General features: G+C 40.3%; 1 protein-coding gene and 1 long non-coding RNA gene across 2 annotated transcripts; one reads left to right on the top strand and one right to left on the bottom strand.

Moving 5' to 3' along the window:
• Positions 3784–4249, top strand: LOC110432351. Its single transcript, XR_002449770.1, has 3 exons — positions 3784–3834; positions 3925–4096; positions 4203–4249. It is a non-coding gene; the product is annotated as an uncharacterized LOC110432351 (long non-coding RNA).
• On the bottom strand, positions 10586–13288 carry LOC8062110 (probable E3 ubiquitin-protein ligase RNF144A-B). Its single transcript, XM_002460177.2, has 3 exons — positions 12881–13288; positions 12187–12775; positions 10586–10984 (listed from the first exon to the last, which is right to left on the bottom strand). The coding sequence occupies exons 1-3, from the start codon at positions 13170–13172 to the stop codon at positions 10906–10908; spliced, it is 960 nt and encodes a 319-aa protein (XP_002460222.1). The 5' UTR covers positions 13173–13288; the 3' UTR covers positions 10586–10905.

The raw sequence follows: 13970 nt of genomic DNA, 5'->3' as shown, positions 1-13970 counted from the left end.
GGAAGGCAGAAAATGGTATTTCTGACAAGGCATTTGGAAAATTACTGAAGATTAAAAAAAGATGCTTCCGAAGCCTAATGAGTTACCCACCACTACATACGAAGCAAAAAAGATCGTCTGCCCTTTGGGATTACAAATCGAGAAGATACATGCATGCCCTAATGACTGCATCCTGTACCGTGGCGAGCACGAGAAATTAGATGAATGCCCTGTTTGCCATGCGTCACGGTACAAGATCTTGCGAGATGACCCTGGCGATGTTGAGGATGAAGAACGTCCGAGAAAGAGAATCCCTGCCAAGGTTATGTGATATGCTCCAATAATTCCACGCCTAAAACGTTTGTTCAGAAATAAGGAGCATGCAAAGTTGTTGCGATGGCACAAAGAAGACCGTAAGGTGGACAACATGTTGAGACACCCTGCAGATGGTTCTTGTTGGGTATTCTTAACATCATTACCAAAAATAGACTAAGTTCTCTAATCTAGTAACGGTGCTAAAAATGCCAAACCTATCCCTCACACCACTTAAGCCAAGTTGTCATCCCCAGCATGATATATGAGACGCGGTATTGAAATATGCAATTGCTCTTCTAAATAAATAATGAATGGGATCTGCAAGCGCACAGATTAATACCGATGCAGCATTTTAACCGGGAAGTATTCCAGGTATCGTTATTTATATTTTTACCACTGGGAAGGGATTAGAAATCATCAATATTGATTACAGAATAGAATATGAGATTGAGCATCTATCATTGCATGTATAATTGAGAACATTATATCTAACTCATCATACAGGGATAAGTGTCACATAAAGGATATATGAAATAATAATAGTGACAAGGATAACTAATCTGATCTAGCCACATAATAAATATGATAAGCACCTCAATTAGATACTCTAGAAAGTCATTAGCATGGTATTAGAACGAACTACAAGAATATTCCCTAAGTTATTCTTAACTATATAGTCTAGCATTATCATAGTTAGTGCAAGCATACTTAGCAATCATTGCGAGACAAGACTACGCCCATGCATAGTGATATTAGCAAGGAATATGAGAAACATAGCAATCACTCCCCTGTAATAATGTTGCTCTGCCAGCCCAATACACGAGAGGGGGACTATATAAGAATCAATGAAGCTGTCACTATCACGAACCACCCCACGATCTGGCATATTGGGTACAATCGCAGATAAATACGGTATAAGCACCACGCCTACACAATATCTATCATTTACCCATGGATCCGATGGATAAACGCTATACGATCCTAAGCATGTATATAGATCTAATCTAACTAAGCCAAGTACATAACTATGATAAACTAAGAACAATATAATCTTGAATATAAGCAAGTAGAGCAAAGTCATAAGCAATATATTGAAGTAGAACAAAGTCATATTCATAATATTGAAGAACAAAGATAATTAGAAAGCAATTAGAAGCACAATTAGAGAATTACCAAGAATCCTTCTGACAGATCCGGAAACCAATCGAAGATTGACTCCTTCTAGTTCTAATCCTATGTAGCTATGCTAATCTAGATGTCTAATTGATGTGGTGGCTCTAATCTTGATCAGAGGCTTCTTCTCCCTTGATGGAACAATGAATTAGGGTTGAGAGGCTCTCTCCTCCAGGAGCCAGGGGGTCTGGTTTTATAGTCCCTCCAAGTGAATATGGGCCCTTGGATCAAACCGACATAGATTGTATGGTTTAGATTCATCCTTTAGGTCGGTGGAGATCTCCCGCAAAGCAGAGTCCTGATTGGACTCAGGGGCAGGGCGGGCGCCCTGACCAACTGGGCGGCCGCCCAGGGTCAGGCCCCGTTTCGCCTCCGCTTCGGTCTCGTGGCTTCTGGAGTCTTCTAGATGTAAGATAATTGCGCAGCACGTTAATATCTTTACGTAATCCTGACATGTGGGCCTTTCTTCCATATTTCCAGATAACCCCCTGCAGAAATAGACAAACACCAAAACTCGTGGAATTCTGTCAGATAAAACCCTAAGTCTAGATCTTGATTTCATTTGGATCCTTTTCTTTATTTATTTGATAATTAAATTTGATACTTAAGGACCGTCAACAGTTCTCAGTGGAGAGGAATTGATAGAGAATTCCCGGAATCTGCAGAGGACGCAAGAAACCTAAGGTTTGCATTGAGTACGGATGGATTTAATCCTTTTGGGGACCAGAGCTCTAGACATAGCACTTGGCCCGTTACTCTATGTATCTATAACCTTCCTCCGTGGTTATGCATGAAGCGTAAGTTCATTATGATGCCGGTGCTCATCCAAGGTCCCAAGCAACCTGGCAACGACATCGATGTTTACCTGAGGCCATTGGTTGAGGAACTCCAGCTTCTATGGAGCAAACCAGGTGTGCGTATGTGGGATGAGTACAAACAGGAAGCATTCGACCTACGAGCATTGTTGTTCGTGACAATCAATGATTGGCCAGCTCTAAGCAATCTTTCAGGACAGACAAACAAGGGATATAATGCTTGCACCCATTGCTTTGGTGACCTTCAAGCTATCTATTTGAAAAAATGCCGAAAGGTCGTGTACCTTGGCCATCGTCGATTTCTTGCTAAGAACCACCAGTTGAGAAAGAAAGGCAAACATTTTAAAGGTACGGCAGAACACCGGTCCAAGCCAGGCAACCGAGATGGGGCAGAGGTATTCGAGATGGTCAAAGATTTGAAGTAGTGTTTGGAAAGGGAGAAGGCAGCGAACCTGTTCCGAAAGACACTTCGGGGCGTGCCCCAATGTGGAAGAAAAGGTCAATATTTTGGGAGCTACCATATTGGAAACACCTTGAGGTCCGCCACTCCATCGACGTGATGCACCTGACCAAGAATCTTTGTGTCAATCTCCTAGGGTTTATGGGTGTGTTTGGAAAGCCTAAGGATACCCTTGAGGCTCGAGAGGACTTAAAGCGCATGAAAGAACGAGACAACCTGCATCCACAGCAGACAGATGATGGACGCCAGTATTTAAGACCTGCTAGCTACACTCTTAGCAATGAGGAGAAGGAAATCATGTTTGAGTGCCTAAGCAGCATCAAGGTCCCATCTCGGTTCTCCTCCAACATAAAGCGTATAATAAATGTGCCAGAGAAAAAATTTGTCAACTTAAAATCGCACGACTGCCACGTGATTATGACACAACTGCTTCCGGTTGCCTTAAGAGGAATTCTACCACGAGTACTACTTGAGAGTCAGCTCAAAACATATAGAAGAAGAATTGATTGCCATCCGAGTCCGCGACCGACACTACTTCCGTGGAGATGACGTCATATGGATAGATTTTAGTGAAGTACACCAACTTCTCCATATGAATGCTCTCAACAAATCTCTCATGAGCTGCTACTGTCTGTAAGTGATTCTTTCTTTCAATCATTAATCCCATTATAGCATATATATGTATTCGTAATAACTACGCTCACGATGTGCAGACACATGATGAGAGAACAAAGATTGAAAAAAGACAATCGAATTGGTTTCATCGATCCATATATCGTGTACAAGGACACTAAAACTAAAGATCCATTGAATCTGAAGCCTAAGGAAATGGAGAAGAACCTCCGGAGGTTCTTTTATAACCAAAGGCATACGGAGAAGATACTCTTCCCTTACAATATGGGGTAAGTGTTGTGTTATATCATGTCTTAGTTAATCCGGCATTAAGATATACATATATAAGTTGACTCTAAACAAATGCAGAGATCATTGGATACTCATTGAGATTAAGATCACGGAACAAAGAATACATGTGTGGGACTCAATGAAAAAAGACCTGGCACTCTATCAAGACATAATAGACATGATCCAGAGGTAAGTATATATCATACTTTAAATATCGATGCGTGCTCCTTTACTTTATTATGCTAGCTATACCTAATCAACGAGCGTCTTATTGGGCAGGGCTTGGGCTTGGCTACAACAAAAATATCGTACGGATCTGAATGTGTCACTTCCTCCTCCTGTTCTACTCTCTTGGGTGCCCACGCAGCCGTTTGGAACGAATCTATGTGGATACTATGTTTGTGAATTTATGCGGTGCACCCTATTTAAACCTGCTCAAAGTGTTCTAAAAGTAAGTAACATGCATGTGTATACAGTAAATTCATATCTTATTTATTTGTTGAAACTAAATAGATTTTATGTATATTAATATCTTTTCTAACTAATGCAAATGGAAGGAGTGGAATATGAAAGATAAAGTGTTCGAGTACACATTACTCCTTGGAGTCCAAGAGACAATCGCCGGATTTATCAACGATCATGTCATTCCGGAAGACGGCGAGTTCCACTTATACCCGCAGGGCTTCAAGCCCATTCCAAACAAGGACGAACACTTGTATGAGCTTTGAGTGGGCGGACAAACATTATGTAATCATTAACCGGTGGCAGCACACTTGATTATTACTTGTACATAATATTATTATTGTAAATGTAATGTGTATGCACGTATGTGTATAGCTATATAATATATATAGATATATATTATATACGGATAATATATATGTAGTTTCATACTTTATTTGTGTGCAATAATAATGACGCTCTCGTATAGGTGCAACGTATACGGATAATTGCGGCGTATACGATTAAATTGGAGAACATATACAATTGAAAACCAAAATCAATAAAGAAATGAAAAGGAAAAAGAAAAAAAACAAAAACAAAAAAAACCTTTAGTCCCGGTTGGTAATAGCAACCGGGACTAAAAGGGGTGGCCAGGGGTGACGCCACGTCACTGCCTGGTGCACCCTGTAGTCCCGGTTGGTGTTACCAACCGGGACTAAAGGTCCCCATTTAGTTCCGGGTCTGGGAGCCGGGACTAAAGGTGGGACTTTTAGTCCCGATCCCTTAGTCCCGGCTCGCCACCCGGAAATATAAGTGGTTTTCGACCGGGACTAAAGGCCTGTCTTGTACCGGTGGTTGTAGCTCTATTCTCAAATCTCAAGTGCGGTGGCTTCCTTCTATACTTCAGCAACTCAAGGTATATAGCTCCTACAATCATATGGTCCTGATGGACTATATAGCAAGCTCAAATGAACCCACGTCTTACGTGCCCTATATAACTTTTAACTAGTAGATAAGCTGATGTTTGAAACTTGTGTTATGTAATCACAAACGGTACGGTTTAATTACTTCTTGCAAAAAAGGGTATGCTTTACAGTTTTATTTCTAATGTTATTATCTAGATAACCTTTTAGGATTTTTAAAAAATGTTGTGAAGCCACCTCATCATGATTGTTGATTGCTATATGGTTCTTGTTGTGTGTATCTTTGTACTCATGCTTTTAACCATCCTTTGTTATATATATACTAGGGCAAGATGTAGATCTCAATGTCATCTATCACTTGAGTACAGGACGCCATACTATAAAGAGGAATCAAAACTTTATCACTTACCGGAGGTCCTATGTGCTCAAAAGATCTAAAATCTAGACACTTCACAAAACTCTACATTGCTTAAACTCTGCCTCTGCAGGCTTCCACTTTTGAGCTAAGTCAAAATTTACATTTTTCACGCCACCGAAAATGCCACTCCTGCTTTTATCAGTCTCGGCCCCTCCTTTTTCTAGCTGAGGTCTTTCTGTTGCTTCTCGGTGCCCAACCAAAATTTTCGTGTCCCTCACCGGAAATTCCGGTCTTCCCCAGTAAACCATCTTCTAGGGTTTGACTGTTGATTGACCATGCACACTGGCCTCCCTGCACTCCACCCTGTAATTTTTGGTGTGGATTGCCCCCTGCCAACGGTTAGGAGGGCTAGCAAAGTGATTTGGTTCACTAGCACCCTTTCCCTTCTCTCTCCTGCACATTCAACTCTCCAACAACTTTGAGACAAAGCGTTCTTGCTCTCTCTTGCTCTGCCACACTCCCTCTGACTCTTGCTTAGATCCCTATCTTCATGAGTGAGATCGGAGCGAGCGCTTCATTGGATTCAACTTTGGGAGTAAGATCGGTCCCACGAACACTTGTAGCACCCATCAGTGATTTGGTTTTTGTTCTATTATCCTTGGGTTCTTGGAACCCTAGTCGCCTAGGTGTTGCCATGTGACACCCTCAATTTGTGTTTTTTAGGAGTACCGGGAAGTTTGTATTACCCATTTGTTCTAGTGGAAATCCCGGTGTCATCTTTGTAGTCACTTGGGAAAGAGGGCAACTGAAAGAGACTCTAAGAACCTTTGTGATCGCCTCACAACAGGGGAGTAGACACAACTTTGTGGTGTGATCGAACCTTAGGATAAATGTTGTGTCTTCATGTGCGTGTGACTTGTGATTGCATTATTTGTTGTGGTGTCCCGATACATATTGTGTGTACGTGGTGGAGCAAGCATAAGGTGTGAACTCACTTAGTACTACTCTACATATGTATAGAACTTGATTTAGTATTTGAGCATTTCAATTCATAAGTTAGTTAGTTCACTACTCTCTGAGATCCAAAAATTCAGTACTCACCGGTGGACAAGTCTATAAATTATGCTTGGGGCTAGAAGTTCCGATACCCGTAATTTAATCCGCTGCAAAAGTTTATGAATTTCAGATTTCGCCTATTCATCGCTCTAGGCATTTTGATCCTTTCACTAGCTAATTTGAGTATATTGCAATACATGTCTTAACTATGTTCATTTTTTTTGCTTCTTTCACTTTGTGTTGCAGGAAGTAGAGCTGTACTTCAAAGTTGACTCACACTGAGATATTGATGTTTTAAGACCAAACTATGAATCCGAATCGAGAGAATGTTATCTAATCAAGGGGCAGCTCAGATTAGACTTGAAGAACTGGTAATCATATGTCATGTATATATATCTATGTTATCTTGGATTGTTCTTCTCAAACTTATATACCATATGTATGAACTTGTGGATGGATTTGATGTATGGACTCATAACTTGAACTTAGTGTATATATTTTGATGCAATGTGCAGGTTTTGGCTTCGTATATGATTACATTATTGATGCTATTTGTTATTACATTACATTTAATTTAATATTATAAAAATGTATTATCATTGTCGATCCTAGATCAAATGTTGGTGCTAGGGTAAATCAGTAGTGATGAAGAGCTCATCACCATCGGTGCAACGTTTGATCTAGTGGAGATGACATCACCATCGAATCAAATGCTGCATCAATGTTGATGAGCTCTTCATCACCGTTGGGTGACGACAAACTGGTAGTGATTGTCACTGCCAAATCAAATGCCACATTGGTGGTGATGAATTGCTTATCACCATCAGATCATGCACCGAGCCGGCGTTGATAAAGTGTTCATCATCGTCCGATTAAATGTTAGATCGGCGGTGATAAATAGCTTATCATTGACGTATCATATGCCAGACCAACAACGATAGAGTGTTATATCACCGCCAATTTTGAACCACTTCAAAAATAATGATGAAAACCAATGGTGAATGGGGTTTAATTTCAAACCAGCGGTATGAGATTTGTGCAGTAATGGTTAAAGGCCCAGAATAGCTTTAGCAGGCGTGGTTGGCCAGCTATGTGAGTCGAGTTGCTCAAAAAAAAACTGTGAGTTGAGAATGCTCTTTTGTATCCTCCAGGTTCTTCTGAGTTCTTTTCTTGCTCCTGATTCTATCCAACTCCATGGTGCCCTCCTCTTTGCTGCTCTATGGGGGAGGGGGTTGAGCCAGATATTGACAGATAGTAGATTCCACGTTTAGAAAAACGAAGATGATGGACGATGTGAATAACCACATAGCTGCGCCTGGCAGCATATATAAACGGTCTTCACCTATTCCAAATTGCAAGTCATTGTGATTTTTCTAGATAATTTTTACTATATTCATTTAGATGTGTAACAAAAGCGATAATTTAGAATGGAGGGAGTATATAAGTAGCCATTGTTGCATATTGGAGACGTGGAACAACAAAACGCATATAGGCACATTATACAGGCTCGCGGGCTTGCAGAAGCGAGCTGGACACGGTGCAGTTGGCGAAGCAGGTGATGGGCTCCTTGACGAGCATGCACGTAACTGCGCACACGATCAGGCGGCCTGGCACGCCTGCGAGCAGATGTCGCCCACATTGCCGCCGCGCTGCCCCTGGCTGCTTTGTTCACTTACTTTATCAGCCGAATCTGTCAGTCATTCCAAACAAACAAGGCGGCCCGCACCAACGCACGGGCAGCGCTCCCCTGGTCTTGGTGAGGCCAGGCGACGACGACGATGCCATGGCTGCCCGCGTCAGGTCTGATGCTACGCACAAGAGCAGTATGCAGGCGGCGGCCAGCTTCAGAGCAGAAGACGAAGAAGTCAATGCAACCAATAAAACTGTAGAGATTAAATGGATGATGCATGAACTCATGTAGGTAAGCGAAGCTTGCTGCGATCTGTGGCAGATGAAAAAAAAATGCATAATTGAATGAGTTGCTGATTTGGTGCATAGAGACAATGGACCCAAGAATCGGATGGTTTTATAGGAAGCAATCCAGAAACAGCACGGTTCACCAGATTCCAACAATCGGATGGGTACTATTAGCCGGTGCCGATCAAGTGCAAAAATTTCTTAGAAAATTATGTACAATATTTGTGTTTCCAAATAAATTTATTAAACTATAACTGTTATTTTAGATTTTTATGTCATAAATTTAACTCGATTTATAAAAAATACGTACAATATTTGTGTTTCCAAATAAATTTATTAAAAAATTGAATTCAAAGATCTTTCTAATGATACTAATTATGTAAGATAAATATTAATATTTTAATATATATTTAATTAAAGTTATTTCTTGGAAAGCGCAAATGATAATTATTTTGGGACAAAGCGAGTACTTACTAAGGCCTGGTTTAGATCAAAAAGATTTTGGATTTTGATAGAGATGAAAATGGATCGGATATGGACGGATATCACCGATATCATATATTCATATTTGTTTTCATATTTCTAGTCAGATTCGGATTAAAATATGAATAATATCAACCGTGTCGGAGAAGATACGATTGGATGTGTCAACATCATAAATATACGATTTAAGTATTCGAATATTCGAATACATACGGTATCGGACGTTGAATATTCAAACTCGGATATGGACAGATCTAAACTCCTATAAACGAATTCGGTCTTAAATATGGTCGAAAAATATCCGTACTATTTTCATCCCTGGATTTTGATACTATAGCACTTTTGTTTGTATTTAATAATTATTGTCCAACCATAGACTAACTAGGTTCAAAAGATTCGTCTCACAAATTACAAACAAATTACACAATTAGTTATTTTTTATTTATATTTAATGTTCCATGCATGTGCCAATGATCATCTGATATGACAAGAAATTTTGAAATTTTTTTGAATTTTAGGATAAACTAAACAAGTCTTAAGTCCGTTCTTCTTCAATGGCTCAATGCTTTCAAGTAAAGCACTGGTGGGATTGAGCCATTCAGGAGGGTACACACGTACAGTGGATGAGGTGAACACTGGAGCAACCAATTAACCGATAGCAGACTATGCTAGAGGTTTTAGGGCTATTCTGCAAAGCAAGAACCTCACAGCAATTCATGAATAAAAGGAATCTACAGTGCTTCCAAGTAAAGCAACAATAACACATTTAACTTGGCTGATTGATTTGCTCAAATGAACAAAACTGCCGAGCTCCTAATAAGAGAGTGCACGGTGGTTGCTGTGCTGTATTTCAACGTTTGATTCATCGTACATAGAAGCAAAAATGTACGAGTGATTTCAGTCTCAACAGGAGAGCAATCCGATGTACCGTTTTGTTCAAAGTTCGCTCTTTGCCGATTAACTAGAACTGGAACCGAAGTTTGCACACTGGCTTATTTCTTTCTAATGGTCTGTAGGAAGCGCACTTCAAGGATTTAACATAATGCAAAACGACAGTGAATGAATGAACAGATGGGAAACCACAAGCAGGTTCCATGAGTCACATGGACATTTCGTTACTACAAAGTACAAACTGGAGAGAAAACAGGCATGCACATCTTGGTCTTTTTTTTTCACCTCCCTGCTGTTTAACCATGGACTATATCATGAGATCTCAATTACCATGGACGATAGCCACTGCCCACTGGGCACATTTCAAGTCAAATGAAACACAGTGACATAGAATCCAAGCTAAATTTGTGTAGTACCAGCAAGAGGAATGAACGTAAATGATGCTAAGTGTACACACTTAACAATCCAAGTTCAATAATGATCAGCTTTATGCATTAAATCATGCTATTGCGTGATAATCATAAACCCAAATGGCCTAAGAACAAAAGGAAAATCAGGACAGACAAGCGAGAAGAGCTCTGTTAAGTTACGAAGTCCATATCACCTCAGGACTGCTAACATGTTCAAAATTGACAAAAGCTGTCATAATATCTAGTTGACTGAAATCAATCTAACAAAGATATGATTCACATCACGTAATCACAGTTAAAATGTTTTTCTTGCTTTTCTGTTTTATACAGAATTGAATCTAACTATAGAATTAGAAAAGCCATATATCATATACCTAAAAGCACCAGCAAATTAATCAAAATACTCTCTTTGTTCTGGAATATAGTGCATTATAACTTCCAAAATTTGTACTGAAATATAAGGTAGTCTATATGGTGCCCGATGCTCAGATTTGGCTAAGTTTGTTAAGGAGAAACTCCTTAACTGAGTCTAATCCATAGGTACATGCGTCATTTGAATATTCACTTAAGTTATCTTAAAACTTTTGGAAACAGAGGGAGTTGATGATGCAGGATGCTTTAAGGAACTTCAGCTGAAAAAGATCATGAAGGCAGGAAGGTGGAACTTACTTCCACTACAAGGGGATGAAATTCTACTTAGATATCACCTACAACTGCGCACAAAGCCTGCATCGTTAAGTAAGACCTTTATCTACTTATTATCCCTTTATCTACTTCTCTAGTGCTTGCAATTCTCACAATAGTGAGTTTTCCTATCCATTGGTGCAGCACAATGGTAACAGAAGTACTGTTTGCACCTTCAAAAACAGAACAAAAAAATTCTGTTAGTCAGGTGATGGAGATCAGATGAATATTTTTTTGACTGAAAGAGATCAGATGAATATGAACAACCAAAATTTAATATATACTTTTGCGCTTATAGAACCAGTAAAATTGATTATTAAAATTGCTGGGACAACTTTGACAGTCACAAAATCTACTAGACACAACTAAAAGCACAAGCACGAATCAGAATTCAGAAGTAACCAAAAAGATAAATAAAATCATGCAGAACAACAAAAATCCATGCTAGAACTTGATAGAATATTACATTTACCCAACCCAGGTCCTCACTGCATGGCAAACTACTAGCTCTTAGAAACTAGTTTCCATGAGAAATAAACCTAGTTTCACTTAAGGAATTTGTTCACAGCCCAAAAGGAGATGGACATGGAGATTTTTGCTTTAAACACAAAAAATGGGAACCTGTTAAATATTCCCTTTGGTACATACTAATAAATATACCTTGGCTATTCTTGCTGCAAAATGTACAAACTATAATTATATATTTCCTATTATAACATCATTTCTTCCCTCATTTTCAGCATACAAGTACATGACTGTTTACCTATTTACATAAAGAAAAAAAAGACAGTTTTAATCATTCTCCCATGTCATTCATTGAGACTGAAAGTGATGGTTAATATAAAGCATATACATAAAATCGTGAAAGGATCTTCAACAGTTCCAATTGAGAATAGGTACCGAAAGTAAAGGCGAGATATGCTGTTTGTGGAAAGGGTCAGCAATCAAATCAGCTGGTAGCTTTACCATTGATGCCACTAAATGCTGAAGCAATCAGTGGCAATACAATATGATGTCCTTCTCAAGTACTGATCATCAGCTAATACTTATGTCATCACCAACAAAATTTTATATGTATATGGTAAAAGTAACGGAAAAGACAAATTTGACATGTCTAGACTTCTAGAGTGAAGGGGAGATTGTATTCCATAAGAATTATTGTTCCTTTCACTCCTCCCTTATCATGAACATCAATTAGGCTTTTTCATCTCCTGTCCATAAACATACGAACAACCTTTGCCAACTTTGTACAGCCCCCCTACCACCACAGCCCACTCCACCCCATACTCAGCATTTTTGTCCTATTTCTATACATGACTGCAGTCTTAGAGAAGAATACGAATTGGAGGAAAGACATGATTAGATAGAAAATTACCTGCAACTTATTAGTAAGCAACCAGATTTTCGCGAAACATACATCCTGCACTTGGGGCACCTCTTCCATTTCTCCTTGTCAGCAAGCTTCTTAAGCATCAAATCATTCTCCCCCTTCTCGTCATCCCCAAGCTTCTTAAATTCCTTGCACTTGATCCCAGTATGCCATGGCACACGGCAGCGAGCACAGAACAGCCTGTGACAGTGGGGGCACTCTGTTTCCCTGATCTTCACCGAGCCGTCATTGAGTAACAGTGCCGAGCAATCCTTGAACGGACAGTAAAACTTATCATCACCCAGTAGCTCCTCGCACAGCACGACATTCCACCGGTCAAATAGTTCGGGCGGGATGATATCCCGGCACAGATCCATCTCAATAATCCCCATCTCACACGCGGGGTCAGGGCACCCGATCACGGCTACGTTCTCGGTGACCTTGCCGGCGACATACCTTCCGACGCAGCTGTTGCAGAACGCGTGAGCGCAGTGACTCACAACAAACTTCTCCGCAGCCTGAACCCTCTCGAAGCAGATGGCGCAGTTGAAGCGGTTGCGCTTGGACCGCTTCGTTTTGGAGTCGCTCCGGTCGTCTTCCTCCCACATTGCGTCGGATCAGAAAAATTAGGCGAGATCCAAGTGAATTGTAAGCATCTAGGTAACGAGAATTCAATGTTCGATTCGAGAGTGACAAGTACCTTCTGGTTGAAGCTTGCGCTTTCCTTTGCGATCCAGAGGAGTTTCCTTAGGGGCGTCGGTGGTATCGGCCTCAGGGGTGGAGGAGGCACCGGCGGGGTGAGAGGAGGAGGATGCGGAGCCGGCGCTGGCCGTCTGGGCGCGAGAGGTATCAAGGGAGAGGAAAATGGCCTCCTGAATCTGGACCTCCTCGGGGCTGTACGACTCGGTGAAGTAGGGGTGCCCGTCTTCCTCGTCCGAGGAGATGTAGATCGGGAAGAACGGGTCCGCGGCGCCGGCGGCGGAGGCCTCCATTGCCGGCGAGCGGTTGTGGTCAGCCACCCGCGGTCTTTTAGATAAGAGAGATCACGAGAACAAGAAGTGGGACCGGTAAGTCAGCCACTCGCGGCATCGCCGTCACGGGCTCACGGCGGCGCGTGTGGAACTGCAAATCCAAATTCTTCGTTCGTGGTCCCAACAGGCGCGTGGTCCCAGCAGGCGTGATGCAGTTATCTGATTTTTTTCCCTAGCTTTTTCATTTTTTTCAAATGAACCTACCCATGTTTCTTCTATGTAATTTGAATGATTTTTCAGGTTTAAAGTTTGTATACAGAAGAAATTGCGCTAGGAAAAGTTGTATCGAGAAATTGTTACTTTCATCTCTTTTTTTTCTTCTTTTCCTTTGCTTCTTCATGTCTTCATGTAATTTGAACAAATTTTTAGGCTAAAACGTTTATCAAGAATAAATTATACCATTCGTATAAAATTAATATATAAAAGTTGCTAGAAAAGTTGTGTTGAGAAATTGCTATAATGAAGATGCCCACTAATATTCATATGAACAAAAGTTGTTGCAAAGGTCATGAAGTCAAGTTTTCATCATAAGTTGTCTATACAAAATGATGCTAAAAACTATATTGAGAAAGTTTTGATAAGTTTTGTTCTCTCAAAATGTTATGCATAAAAATTATAACTTGGTAGCTTTTTAAAAATGGAAAGTTGAGGAAATAAATGTTTCCTAAAAAGGAAAGTCACACAGCTTACTTTGATTTATAAGGCTAGTCTGAGTAGAAGTTTCATACGAGTTTCATTACATTAAATATGTTTCTACAC

This window comes from Sorghum bicolor, chromosome 2, assembly GCF_000003195.3.
Source record: "Sorghum bicolor cultivar BTx623 chromosome 2, Sorghum_bicolor_NCBIv3, whole genome shotgun sequence".
Taxonomy (NCBI): domain Eukaryota; kingdom Viridiplantae; phylum Streptophyta; class Magnoliopsida; order Poales; family Poaceae; genus Sorghum; species Sorghum bicolor.
This window is presented reverse-complemented; position numbering and strand designations above follow the sequence as displayed.

What these genes read in the sequence shown, in the direction of transcription:
- LOC8062110 (XM_002460177.2), bottom strand. Translation starts at nt 13,172, where the DNA reads ATGGAGGCCTCCGCCGCCGGCGCCGCGGACCCGTTCTTCCCGATCTAC. An exon ending in GCGCAAGCTTCAACCAGAAG is followed by an intron (nt 12,776 to 12,880) that starts GTACTTGTCACT and finishes TGTGGGAGGAAG; the next exon opens with ACGACCGGAGCGACTCCAAA. An exon ending in TGCTTACTAATAAGTTGCAG is followed by an intron (nt 10,985 to 12,186) that starts GTAATTTTCTAT and finishes CTGTTTTTGAAG; the next exon opens with GTGCAAACAGTACTTCTGTT.